Source organism: Protopterus annectens, chromosome 8.part0 (genome assembly GCF_019279795.1).
Source record: "Protopterus annectens isolate FY-2018-M chromosome 8.part0, PAN1.0, whole genome shotgun sequence".
Classification (NCBI taxonomy): Eukaryota; Metazoa; Chordata; order Ceratodontiformes; family Protopteridae; genus Protopterus; species Protopterus annectens.
Window position 1 is genome coordinate 1,893,742,748 of NC_056741.1, and position 24,868 is coordinate 1,893,767,615.

A 24,868-nucleotide genomic window follows, 5' to 3' on the forward strand; every position below is an offset into this window, starting at 1 on the left:
CTTAAACTAGAAATCGTATAACAATTACACACTTTTAACTTTGAAACCTGTAATTATTTCTGTTTCCACACAATAAAAAGAATTTCTAACCACAGACATGCTGTCTTCTAGCTGTGGTAAACACAATCATAAAACTCTTTACTTGTCAACTTATTTTTTCAGAGTTTGGCAAGTTAACTCTGTTCTTTTCCAGTAGGGTTTACTGTGGTTGCATCTTTGAAGCTCGGCAAATAACATACAGTTTTCTTACATTTGTAGGACAAGTATACAAATCATATTACTATTCACAAATGATATAGAATTATTTACAAAATTCTAGCTAGCTGGGCTGACAGTGTCACATTTCTATATAACACATATTAATATTTTCAAGTAATATATAATTATTTACAAAATTCCTACTAGCTGGGCTGGCAGCATCAAGGTTTATCACAGGACCCTAAACTACTATCTTTGTAGAATCCTTCTGAATCTTCAGAATGACTTTAGATATCATTGGAAAAGGTGGAAACATATACACAAACATTCCCATCCAAGGAAAAGTGAATGGATCTGTTTTCCAGCTCTGCTTGCAAGAAATCCTGGAGCCAGTTGTTTGTTGTGAATGGAGGTGAACAGATCTATCTGAGGTGTCCAGCTAACTATTTTTAATTACTCCTCACTTCACACGAGGAAATGACCTGGTAGCTTTTCTACCATTCACAGCTAAACTCTTTAGGGACACCTTACTCACTTCTGAAGCACATACCTAGAAAAATATACAGGCCTTGGGGGCAAGCATACATCACATATGCTTAGAACAGACAAAGGAATCTCATTATTTAAGCCCTGTGGGGGAAAAATAGATATAGGGTGTTGATTACAAAATATTGTAACCCTTATGGTAAGCCCTACAATGTAAATTTATCCAAGGAAATTATCTTATTAGGTTTCTGGTAAGACAACAAATACATTGGAAACACAAGGAATTCACTTATTACTACAATAAACATAGATTATTTTGAAAAGAGGCAGCAAATGAAACATAAAATCCTCTCTGGTTACATGGGCCAAGCTATCCTTTTTTAACAACTATCTTTCGGCTGCATTCAAACAAAACTCAGAGGAATAAATCACTGATAATCACTCTCCTGTGCTCATGAGTTATAAGAAAGTAACAGAAGAGTTAATCAAACATATCTGCGGTGGTACAGAGGTAGTGTTGTTACCTCACAGCAACAGGTTCTCCTGTTCGATTCTTGGCTGGAGTGCCTTCTGTGTGGAGTCTGCATGTCCTCCCCATGGTTGAGTGGCCTCTGAAAGACATGTGTGAATGGGCGTGCCTTTGCTGAAGGTTGGGCGTCGGGCTGGCAACTCGGCACCATAAAAATCGACTGCCAATCATTAGCGGACCGGAGTTCCGCTGTGGCGATCCCTAACCGGGAAAAGCCGAAAAGGCAAACAACAACTGGTAACAGAGTCCAAGTGATTTATTACTTGCTCTCCATCTGCAAACTTGGTTTAAAGTAATCTGTAATGTAAAGTCAAAGGTCACTTTACAGTTAAAACAATCTGAATACAGCCATCAGATTCAAGCATGTCACGCACAAAAGAGTTGCCCTTAAACAAGCCTCACACCATTCTCTCAATGTTACACCATTCATTTGAAGAGCTTGACTTATATTACTGCATGAATCTTTGCTGTTTTATAAAAAAATGCATTATAACAAAGCAGAAGTAACTTACCCATCACACCTGCTTGCTTGACTCCCCAGAGTGCTGCTCCAGTAGCAAAAGAGTTCCACAGAGTACCAATTACAGCATAAGTCAAGATGGCACCAATGTTGTCAAAGAACAGCCTGCATGGCATGAAGTACCCAGAGTCTAGCACGATAGGGGGCAAAAGAAAAAGGAAGAATGTGCTTGGTTCCAATTGGTATTCTGCCTTACTGACTGCTGCCAGAACAATTCCCCCAAGTCCTAAACCGAGCATTATAAGAAGACAACTCTCAGGTACCACTGATGTCATCTTACTGGACAGATGGAACACTGTTGGAAAAAAAAAAGTCAGTATGTTATACTTTTAAATTTTCCAACTTCAAACATTCCATTATGATACAAGTTGAAACTACAAAGAACAGTAATATTGTACCTTATGTATACATGTGCCATAATACATAAACCAAGGTTCAAGGTAATCAGAATGGTTTATGCAGGACCTTGTTACTAACAGATTTAATGGTTAAATGTATAACTAAACATTCACTCAATTTCCTTATCTGCTTATCTAGTTTAAGCAGGTGGGGAGTTGGAAAGTATTGTACTGTAAATAAACTTGCAGTAACAGTAGATGTTCTAAATGCTATCTTGGTCCTACCACCCACTGACCAGCCAGATTTTCAAAGTTAAAAGGTGCCTTCCTCATGGCCTAACTGTCTGAACCTCAGCAGAAGCTCCATGTAAAAAGACATAGTCAAAAGTTTTACTTCCCTGGAAAGGAAGGCAAGAGTCCTGAAAGGTACAATACTAGGAAACATACCAAAAAGTAAAACATATATGAAAGGGTACGTACATCCACAAATTCCAAATAGGAGGGAAATGTAGCTGTTTAATGGAGGGGGTGATATATATCTTGAAGTGCACTTGTGAGTTAGAGTATTTATATTTATCTTGCAGAAACATATAAAATACATCAAAAATAAAGTCTGGAAAGACCAGTTGCTACACGTTTTGGAATGTTGAAGTAAAGAGAAAATGAATTTATGAGCTACAGTCTTAGAAAAAAAAAATAGGTTAGATGGGGGTGGGAAGTTAAAAAAACTGTTACAAAAGGAAAGTACAATTGTTTAAGTAAATGTCTATACCTTTGCATAAAAAGCATGCCACAAAACAATTGGGATGGATGGATAGATGCAGTGGCTACTGCAACAGTGATTATTAGATCATATACTGTTATTGTAAGTTTACTTACACAACTGTACTACATTCATCATGTTGAACACTGCTGTAGTAGCCTTAGGTCTAAGAGTGGATCACCCTAGCTTACTACATTTGGGAGGTGGAAGGAAAAGAGTCCAGGAGCACCTGGAGAATTGTCATAGCAAAGCCTTATCTGGAAGGAATTAAGTTTATAGTGCTTTGGAAAAGTATATACAGAGGACCAAGAAGCAGCTTCTATAATGATTCTAGAATCCAACCCTTTCCAAAAAGCCATAGATGAAGTCAAGGCCCTGGTAGAGTGGGCCTTGATCCTTTCTGGAATAGTAAACAATGAGTAGTGGCCTGTGCAATAGAAGAAACTAATTCAAAGCAAAATTTTCCTCACAGGAAGAAATTGCTGATACTTTCATAATAAGAACAAAGTCATATGACCCCGACAATTCAAAATTCTGCAAATCAGGGTTGCAGAAGTATACACCTTTTCCCATGCCTATCAATAATTTGCCTATCCTTATCAGAAAGAGTAGAATTTTAATTGACTAGGTGCTCAGCAGTGGGATCAACTAGAACTATAGCTGCAGGGTCAGGTTTAAGAATGGTGTGCAAACATTTAAAAGACTGAGGAACTTTATACATTCTCTCTGCCTTTTTAGGGACAGCTGTTGGACTATCAGGAAAATTGCTGACAGTAATATACCCATCCTCTAAAGCAAACAGAATGTGAGAAATGGGTATATGATCTGGAAATTCTTCTGTAACTCCTCATAGTATTTTCTGAGGGACTGAAAAACCTCATTGTTCTCCCACTGAAAATACTGGCACATTCTAACAATAGTCTCAGAAAAAGAGAAATCCCAACAGGGAGAATCAGAAACTGAGTTCTCCTCAGAGTCTAAATCAAAAATATGAGGAAAAAATGTATCCATCCTTGCACCTTCCTGTTCATACACAGAATCTTAAATCTTTTCAGAAAAACAGGAATCACTCTTTTTTTTACCAGAAACTACTTTATAAGAAGGATTAAACCATGAGTCAGAAATGGCAAACTACTCCTATTCAAACAAATTTGAGGAGCAGTAGATACATGCTTGGTTTTCTGTTTCTTTTTAACAGGAAAGATGGGGCAACCATGTTATTAATGGCAACAGCAGCTTTTCCAAGGATGGGTACAGCATTCTGACACAACAGGGAAACCTTCTCCTTTACCTCTCCCAGGACCAACAAGAGTGGCTCTCCCTTGTCTGCTGAGGAGATCCTAACAGTCATAGTATACATGGCTAACCCAAGGTCCATAGTGGCTGTAGGTGCTGCACCAGAAAGATCTGGGGTAAACGATGAGGGGTCTAATGCACAACAAAAGGTAACAACAGAGTCACCCACTTGTGGCTGAGGCAAATTGCTAGTCAGCTGTGGTGGGAAAAGCTGTTTGCTTAACTTTGTCTTTTTTCTGGCTGGAAGAAGGACTGATCATTGGAATGGTAGTATGTTTCATGGTCAAGATAAAAATTATGCCTCTCTCTGAGTAAGACAAGCAATAAATGCTGGAAAACACTACAAGTCTAAAAAGTTACTTCTTTGACAGAAAGAACACAATAAAGGGCACTTTAAAGCAATATGCCAACCCTAAACATGTAAAATAAACACAATTTGTCCACAGAAAAATGTTTTCAGTTACTTTGTAGTTACTTTTAAATGAAGTGCTTGCTTTTACTGTCAGTTTAAAAGTACATCACAGTCTGTGACAGTCCATTAATACAAAACTCCTAGCTTTAACATAACTTTCTTGAAGAGGAAAGCGATAAAACAGCAACAGAAATAAGAAAATGGAAGTTTTTTTTACCCCAAAAAGAAGTTTATCTGCCCAACAAATGAACAGCACAAGCCGACCGTTGATCTTCAAGAGCATCAGAGGAGTGTAACCTGCAGCGGCAGTACAGCATTGAAGGTATTCACACCAAAACCTGTATTTTTGTCAGCTCAGCATGAGCTGCCTGACAGTTTGGGCTTCGGGGAGCTGGCTGGCTGTTATATCCTTTACAGAACATAGCCCATAAAGCTAAGGTTACTGCAGCAGTGATTAATATGATGAATATTCTGTGCATATGATAGTACAAGACATTAAGACCAATAGGGTTTAATACGGAATTTAATTAGACGTTTTATTGTAATGATGGACTAATTGATTTCAATTCTTTCATGAGATGTTTTTATATTATGTGTGTGTGTGTGTGTTTGACTGTGTGTGTGTGTGTGTGTGTGTGTGTGTGTGTGTGTGTGTGTGTGTGTGTGTGTGTGTGTGTGTGTGTCTGAGTGTGTATTAGTTAAGAACTGGATTTCATCTGTTTACTCCTCTAAAGGTTTTGCCGATGTGCCACAGGTGTTTTAATAAAGTTATTTTCTAGTGGAATTCTACCTCTTGTTTTCTTTTATATACATCCATACTCCAGCAATGCTGAAAAAAAAACACCAAAAGAAGGGGGCTACTGCAACACTTGATCTATGAGAACATCTACTGTTAAGGTAAGTTCAACATTAGGTAGACATTGCAGTAGCCTAAACTATTTGGGTAGATTACCACAGCTTAGAAACTAAAAAGGGAGGATAGAAAGCAAACTAACAATCCAGGAGCCCCTGGAGATTGGTTCCAACAAAATCTGTTCTGGACCTGAAAAACGAACCCAGTTTCTAGTACTTTGTAAAAAAAAGGATAGAGGAAAGGACCAAGTTGCTGCCTCAAGAATACTTTTAGAGTTTATCCCTTTACAGAAAGCCACCAAAGAAGGCAAAACTCTGGTGGACTGGGCTCTAACCCTGCCTGGAAGTGACTTATTACAAACAGCATAACAACAATAGTATGAGACAACCATGTGGAAATAGTCATGCTATGACACTGTTTGCCCCTTTCTCTTACCTTTATAGGAGACACACAGCTTGTCAGCTTTCCTGAAAGCATGACTTTGGTCTATGTTGTATCTGAGCTGCTTGCAAACATGCAGAGAATGAAGAATCTTTTCTCTCCTGTTCCTGGGTTTACTAAAGAAGAAAGGGCTCAAGGTAAACTTTAAGACCATATTAAGTATAAAAGAAAGGTTCGTTTTAAAAAAAAAACCCGTCCTTATGAAATGAGGTAGGGCTGACTCAACATAACTTTTTGTAACTCAGATACTCTTTTAACAAAATTCAGAGCAATGAATGTTTACCCCGGGTATCACTTCTGTGTCACTGTTAGACAGAGGCACAGTATACTAACCTCGAACTTTTTCACTTTTTCTAGCATGTCGAAGGGTCAGTTGCTAGCATCCTCTCCTGTTCAGCTGGTGAATCTGGGCATCTTGAGGCAATGTTACAATTGCCTCATGTACACAGACAACCCACTCCTTCTCCCACAAAACACAAATACATGTGAGAGATGCAACTATATAGCCAAACTGGAGGCTGAGCTCTCTCAACTCAGGACTGGCAAGACCAGACAGGAGGAGAAGGAAACCACGCACACCACAAACCCAGTTTCACATAGAACTATCATAACTGCAAAACAAACACATAAACACACAAAGACATACTCGGAGGCACTGATCAAAATCTACCAAAACTACAGAGGCCTCCAAAGCAGACACCCAAGCAACTGCCACCTCAAGACATAAGACATGCAACACATAGTTCTCAAAGTCAGTGTGCTAAACAGTCACAGCCCTTAAGGCCAAACACAATGCCAGACACACTTGTTATAGGTGACTCCATAGTCAGACACACTGATGTCCCACTCACCAGACTGAACAAGGAAAAGATCACAGTAAGCTGCCTGTCAGGTGCTAGAATCCGCCACATAACACAAGCACTCAGGTCACTCCACAGCAAGTACAAGTATGACTCAGTCATTGTCCATGCCGGTACATGAAAAGAGACATAGAGGAGCTCTCAGATTATGTAGCCCAGGCCGGTATGACCCTGACCCTGAGCAGTATCCTACCTCACCAAGAATGATGCCACAATACAGAGACAAAATGATCAGCTTTAATAATTGGCTTAATTACTGGTGTCATTCTAAGGATCAATGTCTGTCTGCCTGGGATGACATGCTTGACAAGCCACGCTGCGGATGGCTTGCACCTGTCACTCCTGGGCTTCCGGATATTGAAGGCTCTTGCCACCCCATAGTGCCTTTTTAGGCAAGGCTCAAATGATAAACCTGCCCCTAGAAACAAAAATGGAGAAAAACTAAGGGTAATACTGCTCAATGCCAGAAGTCTAAACCTCAAGATGCATGCAGTATGGAGAACATCCATGTCTGTGCTGTGACTGAAACCTGGTTCAAGGCTCCTGAGAGCACCCCAGCACTATCAGGTTATACCTCATATCATGCCCCCAAAATCCGGAAACCACAAAAGGAGGAGTATCCATATTCATAAAGGATACCCACACCTCCAGGTTAGTAGCATCAGAGACCATCCAGGTGCAATTAACCATAGGTAAAACTGCCCTACAGTTTGTAGCATGCTACAGACCACCTTCTCAAATTCAGGAAACCCACACAGCCTTCCTGAAGACACTGGAGAGTATGAATGTCTCTCCAAACACCATCATATTGGGTGACTTCAACTACCCAAACATAGACTGGGAACATTACTCAAGCCCCAACACCCTAGCCCAAAGGATCCTGGAGTTCATAAACTCAAATGCTATGGAACAACTAGTCACCATTCCCACAAGAGGAGAAAATATACTAGACCTGATCATCACAAACATGGGGACAAAATGCTCCACACCGGAAGTATATCCCTCATTGGTGAGATCAGACCATAAATTAATCTCATTGGAGATCCACATCCCGGCCCACCCCCAGCAAAGAAGACCACAGTGAAGAACTTCTCAAAAGCAAACTTCACACTTCTTAAGACTGGAGTGGTATCCTTCAAGGCCCCGAGCCAGTGGAAACCACAACCCACACTGCTGAAACCCTTACAAATGCCTTCTACGAGCACCTCCAGGAATGTATGGATCAAGCAATCCCTAATAAAATCAAGACCCTTTCCACCAAAGGTAGGCGGTCTGGTGGACCCCAGCCATAAACAAACTCTACAACAAGAGGAGAAAACTACTACATGACAGAGCAAAATCCCTAAAAGGAAGGCATCTCTGATCAATACTAGCAAAAACTACGATCACTCATAAAATCATCCAAGGCCAACGTTGAGAGAAAAATTGCTAATGACACAAAAGACAATCATAAGGCCTTCGTTAGCTATGTTAGAAACTTGGGTGGAAACTCCCAGATATGCTCAGAATTAGTCCAAAATGATAAAAAATCAGTGAACCCACAGACATTGCCAACATACTGGCAGACAGGTTCAGTGCAAATTTCTCCCTCCTCCCCCCAAAGGAGAAATATCTATCCCACCAGAGTCTAGCCTCCCAAACATCTCAGATGCCCAGGTGAGAGCTGCTCTCTAAAGCAAAAACACAGCATCAATGGGACGGACGGTGTCCCCGCTGTGTGCTACGAACTCAATGAGGAACTAAACACACATAAGGCTGCTGTTTAATCTTAGCCTTACTACAGGATCAACTGTGGTCCCACTCCACAAAGGCGGTGCTTCCATAAGCTTGACAAGCCTTGTCTGCAAAGCTATGGAGAGGATCATAATGGAACTCATAAATAAAGACATTGGGGACCTACAGACACTGGATCCTACCCAATTTGGCTTTGTCAAGGGCAGATCCTGCCTCTTGAACTTGGTCGACTTTTTCAAACAGTCACTAAGGCCATTGATGAGGTAAGGCAGTTCACACAGCCTACCTTGACCTAGCAAAGCATTCACAATACCCCACTCAGGCATCATAAAAAGCTCACCAGCTTAGATGTAAACCCATATGTCACAAGATGGGTTGCAAACTGGCTCAAGGACAGAACACACAGGGTTAGAGTTGCTGGTGCCATGTCAGACTCTCATTTATTTTTCTGAAGTGCAGGCAAACATAGGGGATTGTGGCTGACAAAATTTGCAGATGACTGCAAACTGGGCACCATAATTGACACTCCATCAGACACAGACATCCTCCAGAGAGGTCTCATAGAAATGGATAACTGGTGCCAGAGCCATGGCCTAAGCTAAATGCCAAAATGTATAGTCATACCCTTTGGGAAGTTATCAGGGACCTTTGACAGTAACCTCTCTTTTGACACTCACATTGCCAAAGTGGTTAGGAAGACCTTCTACATTGCCCACCTGATCATGAAGGATTCACATCCAGATCAGGAGAGGTCATTGTACCCTGTACTCTTCACTTATCAGACCAATGATTGAGTACAATGCCCCATTCGAATTTACCTTACCCCCGGACACCTGTGCAGTTGGAAAGACCCCAAAAGTTCCTCACCAAAAGGATAAAGGCTCAAACATATGTCATACGATGCCCGACTGAAGAAACTCCAGCTCTATTCAGTCACATACCATCTGCTCAGAGGTGATCTGTGCCTGACATACAAGGCCATGTCCAACCTGGAATTAATGGACATGCTCCACCTCAAAAATCCAAATCCACCAGAGCCACGAGGAAGAGACTTAAACCTCAACACGGATATAAATGGGACGTGCTGGAGGACAGATTCATCACCCAGAGACTCCCTACACTATGGAACAGAATCCCAGTCCATGTGAGGCAGCCCTCACTGACTCTGTTCAAGAGAAATCTTGTGGATGGGAGATTGTGAATCATCTCTGTGTCACTGCTGGACAGAGTCACAGCAAACTAATGGGTATAGTATTCTCATCCTAAGGGGTGGTGAAAGCCACACACACTGAACCTATGAACCTATGAACCTATGAAAAAGGGCATAGCAAAATAAATTTAAAATGGGTGGCGAAAGCCAAACACATTCTGGCTAGGCTTATAAATGCCCTAGGGCAGATAGCCTAGTATGAATCTATGAACCTATGAACCTATGAATAATAACAGGCTTCCATGTTAAGAATTTCTTGGGTTCAAATGAAAAAAAATGACTAGGCTTTTCAAATACAAAGTTAAGATCCCAAGGAGAAGTCAGCTGCTTACTAGGTGGCCAGATATGCATAAGTTGAGGATGGTTCAAACAGGAGGAAATTTAAGGCAGGCAAGGAGAAATGGTCAATAAATAAATCCTTGATAAGAGCAATAAGAAAGGCCAAGCAGTAACTTTTACAATCAATCAAGAGCCAAAGGTAGATGCACCTGAAGAGAGTTATGGTTCTTAGACTGCCACCAACAATAAAATCTTTCCCAGCTACACAAATATGATTTTTAGTAGCATTTTTGTCACCACCTGTTGCACATCCTAAGAAAAAAGGTGCTTAAAAGGTATCAAAATTCTATAATCCAGGCAGTTAACTGAAGTTTTTCCAGGCTGAGGTTTATCAAATAACCTGTTTTACATGAGTAAATCCAGTTAATGGGAAAGCTTGAGGTAATTACTCTTGACTAGACTGAAAAGAAGAGAGAATCACTGCTGCATGGGCCATAAGGCAGGCACCACCACAACTTTGGGTAATCTTTCCGGATCATCAGAAGTACCCTTGGTCAGTGGAAAAGCATACAGGAACATTTCCATCCATGAGAATGAGAAAGGATCTGTATTTCATGCCTGCTTGCAAGGAATCCTTACAGGAGGAAAACAGATCTACTTGATGTGTTCCCTACAGCTACATCAATTCTTGGAAGACATCAGGGTGAAGTTTCCATCTCTGAGGATCTGTTCTTGTCCAGCTTAGCTTGTCTGAAATCAAGTTTTCTCTGATGGAATGTATAAAGCCAGAAGAATCAAAATGACCTGAGTTGCTATCTCCCAAGCTATCACAGCAAGTATGTTAAGACAGTAAGATCTTTTATCCCCTTGTTTGTTTATAAACCACATCACTGTTGTGTTATCTGTGTAAACTCACAGAGGTCCCAGGTACCAGAGCTGATTTAAATCTCTCAAAGCATTGCTCACTGCCATAATTTCTCTGAAATTTTTGTGATTATGTATATCATGGGAGTGCCACAGACCTTGCACTTTCACACCTTTGTAAACCACTCTCTGTAGCAAGTCTGAATCATCTGTAGTGGCAGACTAGCGAGGAATTGGAAAAAAGAATGATAGGCCTGAGTTGGAAGAGATCTGGTTTACCCACAAAAATGCCTTTCTCCTTAAAACTCCCAAAACAGGAATCTGAAATGATAAATGGTGAAGTTGCTGAGTCAAAACTTGACCAGAGGTACCACTGGATTTTTCTTTTGTGGTGTCCAGCCAAGGGGGGCATGGGAATCATAAATGCAAATACATGGCTTTGATTGGAAAAAACAGGTATTGTTGGAACATCTCTATTTGTCTGGAGGAACAAAGGTTCTTCCTAGGGCAGAATTTAGCAGACATCCCAGGAAAACAATTCTTTGAGAAGGGATGAGGGAATATTAAAACAAGTTGATTTGAAAACTCAGACGGAGTACATGATTCTGAAGAACTAGTAAAAAGTCTTGATAACTGGAAAAAAATTTTGCAAAGATAAAACAATTGTACAAATATGGAGATATGTGACTATCTTGAAGTCTGCGATAAGCAATTTACTGAGGTCAGGCACTTTGTAAATACACTTAGTGCAGTGGAAATTCCAAAGAGTAAGATGAACACTTATAATGTAAGCTGGACACAGAACATTTTAAAAATGCCTGAACTGCTTGCTAATGACAATGTGATGGTCTGGGTCTGGCATAATGGTTCAGGTCTTCACCTTATAGACACAAGGTACAGAGTTTGTTTCTGACCTCAGGTTATTGGCTAGGCTTAAAATGACCCTTTAGGATAGTTAGCCTAGTATTCTCCTATGAACTTATGAACCATGAAAGCTACTAACAGGAGCAGTGGCAGAAGGGACTAAAAGGATAACATTTAGAACTTGGGAAACTTGGCAAAAATTTTAGAAAAGTGAAGTCTAGTGCAAGTCTTCAATTTTCTTCCCTCTTTGGTACCAGATAAACCCTTGAATAAAAGCCTTTACCAATCTGGCAGGGAGGTATGTGTTCTGGGAAAATTAACCATTAACGTTTTCATGCTCTCAAAAGATAAAATAAAAAATTGACATATAAGCTTGACAGTTTAAAATTCTGAAATTTAAAGTAGGAGAACACATTTTCTTCAGCAGCTTAATAAAATCTTTTCTGTGCTTGCCAGAGAGAAAGAGGTTAACACAGTAATCTATTCAGCAGAAGCAGTTTTGGATAGGGAAATTACTGCAAGACCTACTTTTTGGATAGGGGTAGATAAATACCTATGAGTATAACCTGTCAAATTTCCTGAGGCAGGAAGCTGACTGTCAGGTAAACTGAAAGCAGTGAGAAAACATTATCATCAGGAGTTGTAGACTTAGGCATACCCAAATGTGACATAACACACTTTCTGAGCAACAGGAATTTCATTCAGCGCCCACTGAAAAGCCTCTTTCACCTTTGATACAATCTCAGAAAACAATAACTCTTCCATTGGGAAATCTGAAACTAATTTCCTCAGAATCAGAATCTTCAGAATGCAAAGAAATTCTTGAAGTTCAACAACCTTCCTCTTGCAATACCTGCTCTTCTAATAGACAATCCAAGTCAGAAAGAGATGGAAGTCATTTTTTTTCAAATCCCAGCAAATCATTTCTGCCCATAGAAACAGACACAGGAGAAGTTATAATCTTTTATTTTCACTTTTCCTGAGAAACTCCCTGGAAAACAACCAACCCTTAATGGGCATACTCATCCTAGATTTATGATTCCTATCCCAGCCAAATGAAGAAACTTGGTTGGGCATTTCTTATCCCTGCATAATTCTAATCCTCAAGATTTACAAGGTTGTGTTTTGGAAAAGGTTGAGGTAAGCATAGGGGAGTGTGTAAGCCTAAAAGACAAACCTTTGCAAAAAGACTCTTTTCATCTTGAAATACAGCACTTTAGAGCCCTTAGGGCTCAATAAGGAATGTAATTGGAAGTATGTGATGTAGTGGTAGTAACTGAATAATTGTTTAATTTTTTTTAACTGTATAATTATGGTATTTGTAGCTCTTTAAGATTTGTTGTAAGTAATGTATTTTACTCTTGAAAGACTTCTTTGCCGAGGTGCTAAGTTTTATTTAATTGTGATTCTTTTGGACCTGTGGCAGTTGTGGTTTTGTATAAATGAAGAACCTTCACCTGCCCTTTCTCCTGAGGCTGATGAGTAGTCCTGATTTGCCAGCCAAGGGCATGACTACAGCTGCAGAGGAAGTGGCTATCTCCCAGTCCATAGTGGTTGTAGATGCTACACTAGAGGGTCTGGAGGAAAATATCTGATTGGTCTTAGGAACAATGAGTGTTCACAGCAGTCACCCACCCACCAGCTGACTCCCTGGCAATTGTCTTCTTTTTGCTGACAAGGGAAGGTAAGCACACTGTGAAGATATGTGAAAGCCACCAGCCTAGCCAGATAGAATTTTGTAGATAATTCTGTTATTTGTAAATATTAATATAAGCCACAGGCTTGTTCTATTAAATGGAAGAAAATGGTGTTAAATGTGGAACTGCAAAAATGTAACAACTGTGCACTCTGCTGTAGGAAAGCTGATAAATCATGTATTATGTAATTGTTTGATCACAAAACCCGCAGCTAAGATGTCTGGATGAAGGAATTCTTGCTTTTGTTTTGAGACTAAAGTTAATTGCTAGAATTTGCATGTATAATGTCTTTTATTGCTGTAGCTTCATCTCCAGGTGCAAGATCAAAAGGCTGTTACACTCTGAGCGTCTGTTAGCCCAGGAAACAGAAAGTAATGATGTAATCGGAAATGAGTCAGTGGTACTGTGTTATCAATTTAAGGACAGAGAGACTCAGGGCATTTTACATTTGTCTTGAGAACATCCAACATCACCAGCACTCTGCCTATGCTGTATATGTAAGTTTATTTTAGAACTGTGTTTTCTCTTAGATATAGCTAGGAAATAGGAAGATTAGATTAGCTTTTTTCTGTATTGATGTCAAAACTTTTCTACTGTATTATTTTAAGCATTTCCCTGTGATCTCTGAACTCTTGACTAGCACTGTGTAGTAAGAAGTATTGTCTTGTGTTTTTATTTATTATTAAACAGTTTTAAACCTTTCAACTGTGGCTGTTTTGTGTAGAGATAATTTAAGATCTAGATTACATTGTATGCAAATAGTGATACTATCCAAGTCACTACAATAAGCTTTGCTGTTCAGTCACACTTACCATTTGGATAATAATATTGCACAGTAATAATTGGACACCCTTTGTTAAGGGCCTTTTTAGTAGCTGATATTAGTGGTTGGTGGCAGTAATTTCTATCTTATAGCCTGGCAGAGAAGGGGGCATAGCTGGACAACCTGTGCTAGCCTTCCCCAGGAGTGTCTGTGTGTTTGTATATAACTCAAATATAAAAGTGTGGTTGGGTCAGCTACTTGGACAGGGACACAAAGCACTGGTTGGACAGAGATGGTGCTCGAGATTTTAGCTTGACCATTATGCTATGATCTGGACCCTATAGCTGTGCCAGTGGAGAGTCTTATTGGGGATCTGGAGAGAAAGGGAGAAACCAGCCCCAGACTGACTGTAATCTCTGTGTGCTATTAAAGAACATTATACCTTACTGTGTGTGTATTATTATCCTTCCCTATGTCGATGCCCCCTCACTTGCGTTAGTGGTGAGGATTGAGGCACCTTGATTGCTGGGCCAGTGCACAGGCATCTCACACACACAGAGACAGATAACTGCTCCATAGATTAAGAAAAAAAATGAGGCCTCTGAAACAGATGGTAACATCTGAATGAAATGATAAATTATATGTACAGAAGTAGTAGATCTGATGTAATTAAGCAAGAGACAATCCCAACAAGTAAAATATTATGTCCTTAGCACACAAGTCTTCAAAACATATAGGAAAATTTAGTAAAAAAAAAACAAACTTTTACAAAAAAAGTACATGCATTTACACATCAAACCTCATTAGAAATGCAATGACAGTGCAAAACATTTAGTTTCTTAAAAAAAATTAACATTTCAATCAGAAAGCCTCAAGTTTTCTTAACAGAAATAAAAATAAAAATAGTGGAAGGTTTTCCACAACAAGCCACTTATCTGCCCAGCCTTGAAGGATCACTAGCTGACTGACAGTCCCATGGGGTCTGCTGAAGGACTGCACTTCAGTGGCAAAACAAGAAGAGTGTTTCGACATTCTAACTGTCCTCTCCTTAAGCCCTAGACAGTTATACCATGGGGAAGGCACCCTTTATCTTTGAAAAACTGTCCAGTCAAATAAGCGTAAGGCAGGAAATCAATCCAGAATGGAACACCATTGCATTATACCCAAAAATAGGATATGAAATACAACTAATCATGTGGCTCTCTCCTCATAGGTTATGGTCAACTCATTCTTGTGGTCCTATAATTAATTTCAATGCTTCCAATTTTTTGAGTTCACTGACCTTAGAAGTATCATTTCGATTATTTTTGGTGATGCAGGGCCACTGCAAACATATCACACAGTGACCTGTCCTTTTTACAAATTACCATTAATACTGGAATTGTCATTATGTATTAAGGTGGGAAAAATCTGATCTCAGTAGCAGCACGTAGCCATACTTTCTTCTGCTTTACATTACATAAAAGTGTATGTGTGAGAAAATGTACAAAAAGCAGTATGGAAGTGAAATGAACATGATACACATTTATTTTTTCCAATACTGGTTTCATTCTAATCAGGGATTTGGGAGGGGGGGTCAGACTATCCCTCTAGAAAAGAAATGGTATAAAACATGGAATCAATTCTGGGTGAGCTTACAGCCAATTGTAGGACCCCCACACACAGACACACATATCTACAGGAAGTTTAGATAATGGGCAAGTCAATCCACCTCCATTTTTTTGGAATGAAGGAGGAGACTGGAGCCTCCACCAAAAATTCACACAAACACTTCAGTCTTTCACTTGACACTTATCTTTTACCTATCCATTTTTCCTCATTACAACACTTTAACATGCTTACTTTACTCTTAATTTTTTCTTCTAACTCAATTAATATAGAAATTATTATTTAAAGGTTGCATAAGCTTTCACACAAAGTTTCTATACCATGGTTATACCTTCACATACAATGTATGTATTCAGGTTTGGTGGACCAACTACACCAAATTTTACCACCATCAAGGCCTTGCCTTTTAGCATTTGATTAAAATCCTTAGTAAATCAACCCCTACAACAGTCTGTCCCACTCTAATTAAATTCATTACCATTATGACAGTCTATGAGCTACTACAGTTAGGTGACACCAAACTCAAGTTGGGCCCATTGAATTAAACACATTGAAATGACATACACTGCAGCACTTTATCCATTGGTTTACTAATCCTGCAATGCTAACAAAAGGATGCAGGCTAAGTATTGGGCTTCTGCTCTCAGTAATAAAGTGTATGTCATCATCAACACATGGCTTAGATATAGGTCATTCATTCTCACAACAATACAACAAAATATACAATTTTCAGAGACCATAGAGTTGGTCAAAGTCATGGTGATGATGCTGCCCTATTAAAGGATAGTGCTGTCAATCTCAATCAAAAACCTTTAGCTACTTCTAACGCAGCATAAGACAATGATCCATACACACATGCAAACATACACACACACACACACACACACACACACACACACACACACACACATATATATATATATATATATATATATATATATATATATATATAAATGTATCTATATATCTATGTATATATATCTATGTATCTCTTTCTCTCTACATATATATATATATATATATATATATATATATATATATATATATATATATATATGTACACACATACACACACACACACACACACACACACACACACACACACACACATATATATTGAGAGAGAGAGAAAGAGAGAGAAAAAGAGAGACACACAAATATGTACATAGAAATATATATAAACATACACACACACACACACACACACACACACACACACACACACACACATATATATATATATATATATATATATATATATATATATATATATGGGTCCCCTACAGATGATCGAAATTCCAAAAGGCCGACTTTCATAGGGCTGAGACCATATGATTGACTTTTGGAAGTTCAAACACCTGTTAAAAAACAGCAACACAACACAAAAAATTACCAACACGTTGTTAGCAGGGGGGCAAGCCCCTCTGCACCTCCTACTCTTTAAATATACCAACTCCAAGATTGCACTACAGTGCAGAAAAGAGAAATCTTCCCATTCCACACTGTATGGAGATCTCCATTCAGAACAATCAGACTTTCAAAAGTCGATCATATGGTCTCGGCCATATGAAAGTCGGCCTTTTGGAATTTCGATCATCTGTAGGGACCCATATATATATATATATATATATATATATGTGTGTGTGTGTGTGTGTGTGTATGTTTGTATATATTTCTATGTACATATTTGTGTGTGTGTCTCTTTTTCTCTCTCTTTCTCTCTCTCTCAATATATATATATATATATATATATATATATGTGTGTGTGTGTGTGTGTGTGTGTGTGTGTGTGTGTGTGTGTGTGTGTGTGTGTGTACATATATAAATATATATATATATATATATATATATATATATATATATATATATATATATATATATATATATATATATATATATATATATATATATATATATATATATATATATATATATATATATATACACACACACACACACACACACACACACACACACACACACACACACACACACACACACACACACACACAGAGCCCATCCTCAATTGCCACTATACAAGGCATACTGATATGATCTACATGTGCGTGCAGACAGATGTGCGAACAAACAAGAACTGTTTAGTGACCTGACTATTGAGTAGCATGGGTCATTCCATATTCAGTTTACCAGACTCACTTTAGCCTTAAGGCTGGCACAGTTTATTAACTAAGGCACTAAGCTAAATTCAAGCAGCAGAAATAGCCAGTACACTGGACTTGCTCCTGACAAACATACCTGATAAAATACACTTGTTGAGAATATTTCCAAATGCATACAGTGATCATTGTACTTTTTCAACCATGTGCTTCCTTTAGACTCACAAAGTTCCCCCGATTTCAAAACTCATTAGGTAACTCATTAGGTAGAGCTCACATTCTTCCATTATCATGCTCTTTCTTGTCTGAACTGCAGCATTTTGAATGGAATATCTTGTGCAGCTACAATAATGTTATCACAGTGTTTTCAACTTATAATCTCATTAAACCTATTCAAAACAGTCAGGATACTCTATGGCTAACAACTGAACTTAAATGACAATTAAATAAGTGGGATATTGCCTGGGAAGCATGGAGAGTGACCCAAGCAATAATAAAAAGCATAATGACTACCTTAAGTTGTGTAGAGATGACAGAATTAGCATATATTTACATAAATACAAATACTCTAGGGAGCTTTAAACTGCAGAACTAAAGCAACTCAAAACAAGTTTTGCTTACTATAAAACAAGTATGTAGCAACAATGTTTTCTCTAAACAGAAGTTACTCTTACTTAAGTACCATTAAATGATATTAGGCAAAATGTCTCCTCCTCACCCTATCCTGGCGCATCTGTCTTCCGCAATCTTTCTACTATATCCCCAATACCCTACACAAATATCTACAGTATCCAACTTTCTTGTTTAAGAAAACAACTAAGGCTCAAGTCAAGGGTTTATTAGCTAACCTGGAATAAAGCTACAGTCCACAATTTGACATAATATACCCCAACCTATTGGGACTAGGCAGTGAAATAGTGACTGTCCCATCTTTCATTTGCAGTCTCTCATAAATTGTACTACTGAAACCCACTATAAGCATACCTGGATCAGACCACTACCAAAGCAGCCACTCCTACTATGGCTTCAGATGGATAGTTGATCTTTGCCACCTCATTAAACTCTTAAAAAAACAAGATTTTATACTGCATTACCAAGTATGATCAACTCTCTGACAGACAACACAGTTTTAGACTTAACTACAGCACATTGACTGCATTTCATATGCTTAGTAACTATATTTATAATAACACAGGCAACTTACTGCTGTGATATTCCTTGACATGAAATGTATTTGTAATGGTGAACTGTATACTGTTATTTAAGAATTCATCTGACATAGGCTTCATTAAACAAAGTTATAGGCTGGTTTAAGCACAAACATATAATTCAAAAAAACATGATATTCACACAGGTGCACCATAGGACTGTTTGCTAGACCACTTTTGTTTTCCATTTTCAATAATGGTATGCCCTTTGACCTCCCACACAAACTTGACATTCATCACAAAATCTGGAAAGAACAGATACTGCATATTCAGGATGTAATGTCCCCACTCTGGGCCAGTAATCAAGAAGCCTGAATACTCACCACTGACACTGGAGAGGGATGTTCACTTGGATTACAAATGGATACACTCAGTATATCCAGATGCAGACTCCTCTGCATCAAGCACAATTTCCCTTAAGAGCACACAGGGAGCACACTCAGCCCAGGGTCTGGGTTTCTCTCTCTGTCTCTCCCTGGATCCCCAGCAAGGCTCCCCACTGGCACAGCTGCAGAGTTATGTCCTCAACCGAGTGTCCAAGCCAAGTCCTCCACCACACTCTCTGTGAAACCAGTGCTTCATGTCCCTTCTCTAAGTAGCTGACACACACACTCTGAGATTTAATTTTCACACACACACTCCTGGGAAAAGCTGGCACAGATTACCTGCTCTACCAACTTTGCCCAGACTATAAGGCAGATTCACTGCCACCAGACAGTTGCTATAAGGCTCTTAAAAGGGTATCTAATTATACTGTGAGAAATTAATATTAATATAAATGGTAGTTTTACCAACAGCAAGGCTTTCAGGAGTCATCACCAATAGATGTAAGTACTCTCAAATGTAAATTTTTTTCTAAAGGACCAGCCACAATGAAAAGTTTAAATATATTTAAAAATAAATAATAAAAGGACATGAAAATAATAAATATCTATTTATAGTAAACGCCATAGTTTCAATCACAGGAAATAGTAAAAATAACAAAGCTGTAACGATTCACACAGTTACAGAAAAACACTACTTAACTGTTCTCATTATATTTTCCTGACTAATCTAAAGAGTTACTATTCCCTGGTTCACTTACTAGAGCAAGGCAAGATGAAATAAGTGAGGGATCCTTCTATGTCAGGTTCCAAGAAACAGACACCCTGAGACTTCAGTCTCCTTTAATATTAAAATATTATTTCTGTACAGAATTACATCACATACATCTGGTCATCTGACTTCTGGTTCCCATTCAACCTCCCATTGCTAGAAGCTATCAGGATTTATCACATAGGTGTCAATAATACACACACACACACACACACACACACACACACACACACACACACACACACACACACACACACACACACACACACAGACAGCCTTGCTTAGATCGGCTGTAGCTCCTAGAAGTCATTTTATTTTTTATTTTATATTTGTTAACTGGGAAAGTCCGAATGGACACATATCCATTTTCAGCGGAGGCCCGGGGAGAAAAGCTCCAATAGCATGTCATAAAGAAATTACACAATAATATCATACAAAGATAGGTTCCATAGAAACATAAGTTATGTATAGATTAACAATTCCTTTAGTAAAGTCAGCATACAGCATTCTAGTAGTAGGGTTTATACAAAATATAAAATATAAACAAACAAGAAAAAACATTTTTTCCTTCTTTCTAAATTGAGTACTCTCAATATTTTGTGAGGAAATAACCAGTGATTATTAAGCTTTACAGTGAAATGAATTAGGGGACCTTTAGTAGAATTCTTGAACATAGTATTGGTGCAAATTAACCTGGGGAGTAGCATGAACAAAGCCAATTATTTGAGAAGTGGGTTCTCAGGAGTTTCTTAAATTGAATAGTGGAGGTAATCTGGCTAGGTAGTGAGTTCCAGATTTTGGCAATAGTGCAGGCGAAGAGAGATTTGCCAGCATCATTTTTGTGTCTGATAGCGCTTATTAGGTTCTGTGAACTAGATCGTAATGCTCTGGTAGGGATGTGGGAGTTAATTATATTTTGAAGTGCAGGTTTTTTTTTTCTGGAAGGTAGAAGAGATTATGCACTATTGTGAGTTGATTAAACGGAAGTAGTTGAGGTAGCTCGAGCCAATTGACTTGGTTAAGGGCGAGACAGTGGTGGGATTTGAATGAGGTTTCAGTAGCGAACTTGGCTATTTTGTTATAACAAGATTCCATGTTGTTCAGATCGCTCTGGTGGAGATTAGTAAGGATGGGAGAAGCATAGAGAAGGATGGATAAGAGATGAGTTCTTGCAATAGTAGCTTTGGTTTGTTTAAACTAAGTGTTTGTTCCTATAGAGAAGTCCTAGTTTTTTTTATTAACTTTATTAATGGTTTGAGCTATATGGATGTCAAATTTGAGGTTATTGTCTATTTCTACATCTGACAGTTTAGTATGTGCAGTTGGAGTGATTTGAATGTTATCTTTGGAGTGAATGGTGAAAGTGCTGATGGGGGAGGGGGGCATGACCTGAGCCAAAAATAATTAATTTAGTTTTTTTGGGGTTAAGAATAAGTTTGATGTTTGTGAACCATGTTTCAGTAGAGTAAAAGTATTTTGGGTGAGGATTTGCAGTTTCTTTAATGTGGAAGCGACACATATAAGGGTGGTGTCATATGCGTATTGTACTACTGATGCTGTTAATGAGAAGGAATTGATTTGGTTGGTGAATAGTGAGAACAATAGTGGGCCAGGGATGGATCCTTGAGGGACACCTATGGATACTGGTAGCAGGGGGAACAGCTGGTCATGCCATTGGACTGTCTGCTGTCGACCAGATAAGTAGCTAGTAAACCATGATATAGTTGAGGGGCTGAGGCTTAGGGTAGATAAAGTTTGGAGAAGAATGTTATGGTCTACCATGTCAAAGGCTTTAGATAAGTCTAAGAAAATGGAAGATACAAATAGTCCCTTGTTTCTATTGTGGTTAAATTTATCTGTAAATGATAGTAATGCTGTGGTGGTGCTGTGGGATGGCCTAAAGCCATGCTGGGTTTTGGAGATTAAGTTGTTTTGTAAGAGGTACTGAAGTAGTTGGGAATGTACAACTCTCTCTAATATTTTGGATAGAGGTGAGAGTATTGTGAATGGGCAGTAGTTGGTGAGTTCTAAGGAGTTGCCCCCTTTGTACAGTGAAATAATGTGTGATGTTTTCCACAGGGTGGGGACTTTGAATTCTTCAAGTGACCTGTTTATGAGGATGGACACGGAATAGGCTATGGCATCTGCTGCTATCCGAAGGAATTCGGCTAGTAGGGTGTCAGCAGCTAGTGTGATTGGTTTGAGTTTCTTAAGGAGCTTTGAAATAATTTTAGTGGGTACAGGGTGTAGGGAAAAGTTGGTGGTATTGTTTCGAGTAGTAGGGTGGGTTTTGCTAGCACCTGGTATAGGGCTGCTAGTGGTAGTGAGGACATTGGTAAGGGTTTGGACTGTTTCGGTAAAGAACTTGTTAAATTGTGTGAGAATGTTGTCATGGTTGTTGGGTAGTACTGGGGTTGGGGTGGTGGCTTTACCTGGGTGCATTATGCCATTTATTGTAGCCCAAAAATTCTTAGGGTTGTTGGCATATTTTTCCTGCATCTTTTTGTAGTAGTTACTTTTGTCTAGTTTGATTTGTTTTTTGTCTTTGTTTCGAAGTTCTTGGTAGGTTTGCCTCAGATTACTGGTTTTGTTCTTTTGATATTGACTCCAGGCCTGATCCCTCTCTTTCATTGTAGTCTTAGTATCTTTAGTTAGCCATGGAGCATAGTTAGCTTTTACTCTTATAGTTCTGGAGGGTGCCTGACAGTTTAGGATTTGCAGGAAAGTGGAGTTAAAGTACTGTACGGCATAATCTAGAGATATTAGTTTTAGGGGTGTCCAATTACAGCTTTGTAGTGAATTGATGAAGTTAGTTGTTTTAAAGGTCTTTTTGTTACGTATTACCCTGAGGTTGGGTTGGCTTATGTAATGGGGTCTGTTCCGAATTAGGTAGGTTGGTTGATGATCACTTAGAATGTTAGACAGCCAGAGTGCCATGTTAGAATGGGGTCAGATAACAGAATCCAGTCTAAGATGGATTTGCGTTTTGAGATTTTGTCTATTCTGGTTGGGGTGGATATAATTTGGTTAAATCTATGGAGGACAATGTGAGTAGTTGGAGTGTGGCTAGAGCAGTTCAGCCAGTCAATATTAAAGTCACCTAATAGTACAGTTTCTTGTGGCATGGAGTTTGAGATCCAGTTTAGCAGGTTTTCCATTATAGTAGTGCTATTACCTGGTGGAATGTAGCCACCTGCAATAATGATATGTTTGTTTGAGTTTGGTTTTAATTTGGCAAGGCTTAGTTCAACATCTTTGATTTCTTGGGTGTTATTATCAATTTGTTCAATGGTGAGATGATTTTGGACCAATATTGCTATGCCACTTCCCTTTTTCTCTACTCTATCTCTGCATATTATGTTATAGCCAGGGGCTGTAATCTCATTATTATGGTGTTCTGGTTTAAGCCATGTTTCAGTTAGCACTGCTATTTCTGTTTTATATACAGCTAAAAGGGTGTGAAGGTCCTGGAGTTTGTTAAGTATACTTCTTGCATTTATGTTAATGAAGAGGAGAGAGGAGGTAGGTCTATAGTATAGGGGGTTTGGCTGATTAGAGTCTGTGTAGAGTGTTGTGGTGGGCCCTGGATTAGGGTGAATGTCACCACAGTGAATGAGTTTTTGGAGTAGGTGAAGATAATGTTTAATTTGTGTAGTAATTTAGTATGTTTTAATGAGGAGTGAGGGTTAGGTCTGACTGACAGTTTGTAGTGGAAGTAAGAGACTGATCTAGAGGAGGTGAGGTCTAGAAGTGTGATAGGGAAGTTACAAAGTTTCAGGGGAGTGGATAGAGGTTTGGTTTGCCATTGTGGAAGGGTACTGATAAGTAGTGGAGTGTGGTAAGAGGAGAGGTAGGAGGGCAGGAGAAAGGTGATGATAGTACATAGGTACAGTAGTGCTTTTAATAAGTAGGACTGTTGTTTATAGTTCATCATGTTTGGTGAAGAGTGTTTAAGGGTAGTATCTTAAAGTAAGTGGGTTTGATATACTAATAATGAATGATAGTAAGGGTGTGGTGAAGGGTGTTGGTTTGTAAGTGATATTTGTGGTGTGAAACTCTAATTGGGTGGGAGGGAACTGATAGAGGGTGTGGTGTCTAACTATAAATGTAATTGATATGGGGTGGTTGGAAATGGGGGTAGGGTAGAGGAGCGGAGTGATCATAGCGAATGGACAGTGGCAGAGCTAATAGTCCAAGACACTGGAGAGTTTGGGAGACTATCAGTGTTATGTGAAAGAGAGCCTATTACTGCAATATGTATCTTATATGGGTGGAAGGTAGTTATGTGGCAGTTAAGTAAACTTAGACTATATTCAGACAAAATAGTCAGTATATCAGAGATGTGTTGTGTAATTCGGGGAGCTGGAGTGTGGGCAGGATGGGTAGGAAGGGGCAAAGGTACACTCTAGATTATAGAGGAAAAGGAGTGCAGTATAACTAAGATGGTAACAGATATCTGGGGAAGTGATGCCTGCCACTAATCTGTGATGCAGTGTTTGACCACACTAAAGTCAGTCAGCTGTCCTTAAGGGAGTACACTATGTAAAGTACACTAAACCAAGAACGTTAACATACATTCGCTACTTTCAGGCTATGGCTCTCAAACTTCTTTGCTGGGTTCACAGTATTTTCTGGACGATTCTTCTTAACTGATGTAGGTATTTGATGGGAGGGGTCATATAATAATAAACACCTCCACTCTTCTTACAGGAGCTAATAAGCCATAGTTCTTA

The 24,868-nt window shown here is 39.0% G+C and overlaps 1 protein-coding gene across 1 annotated transcript in view; it reads right to left on the reverse strand.

Moving 5' to 3' along the window:
* SLC9A5 (solute carrier family 9 member A5) overlaps positions 1–24,868 on the reverse strand; it is a 2,700,532-nt gene that overhangs the window by 1,729,180 nt on the left and 946,484 nt on the right. The window contains exon 2 of the mRNA XM_044081386.1: positions 1,726–2,028. Coding sequence (XP_043937321.1) covers positions 1,726–2,028 — 303 coding nt within the window. The remainder of the gene's footprint in view (positions 1–1,725; positions 2,029–24,868) is intronic.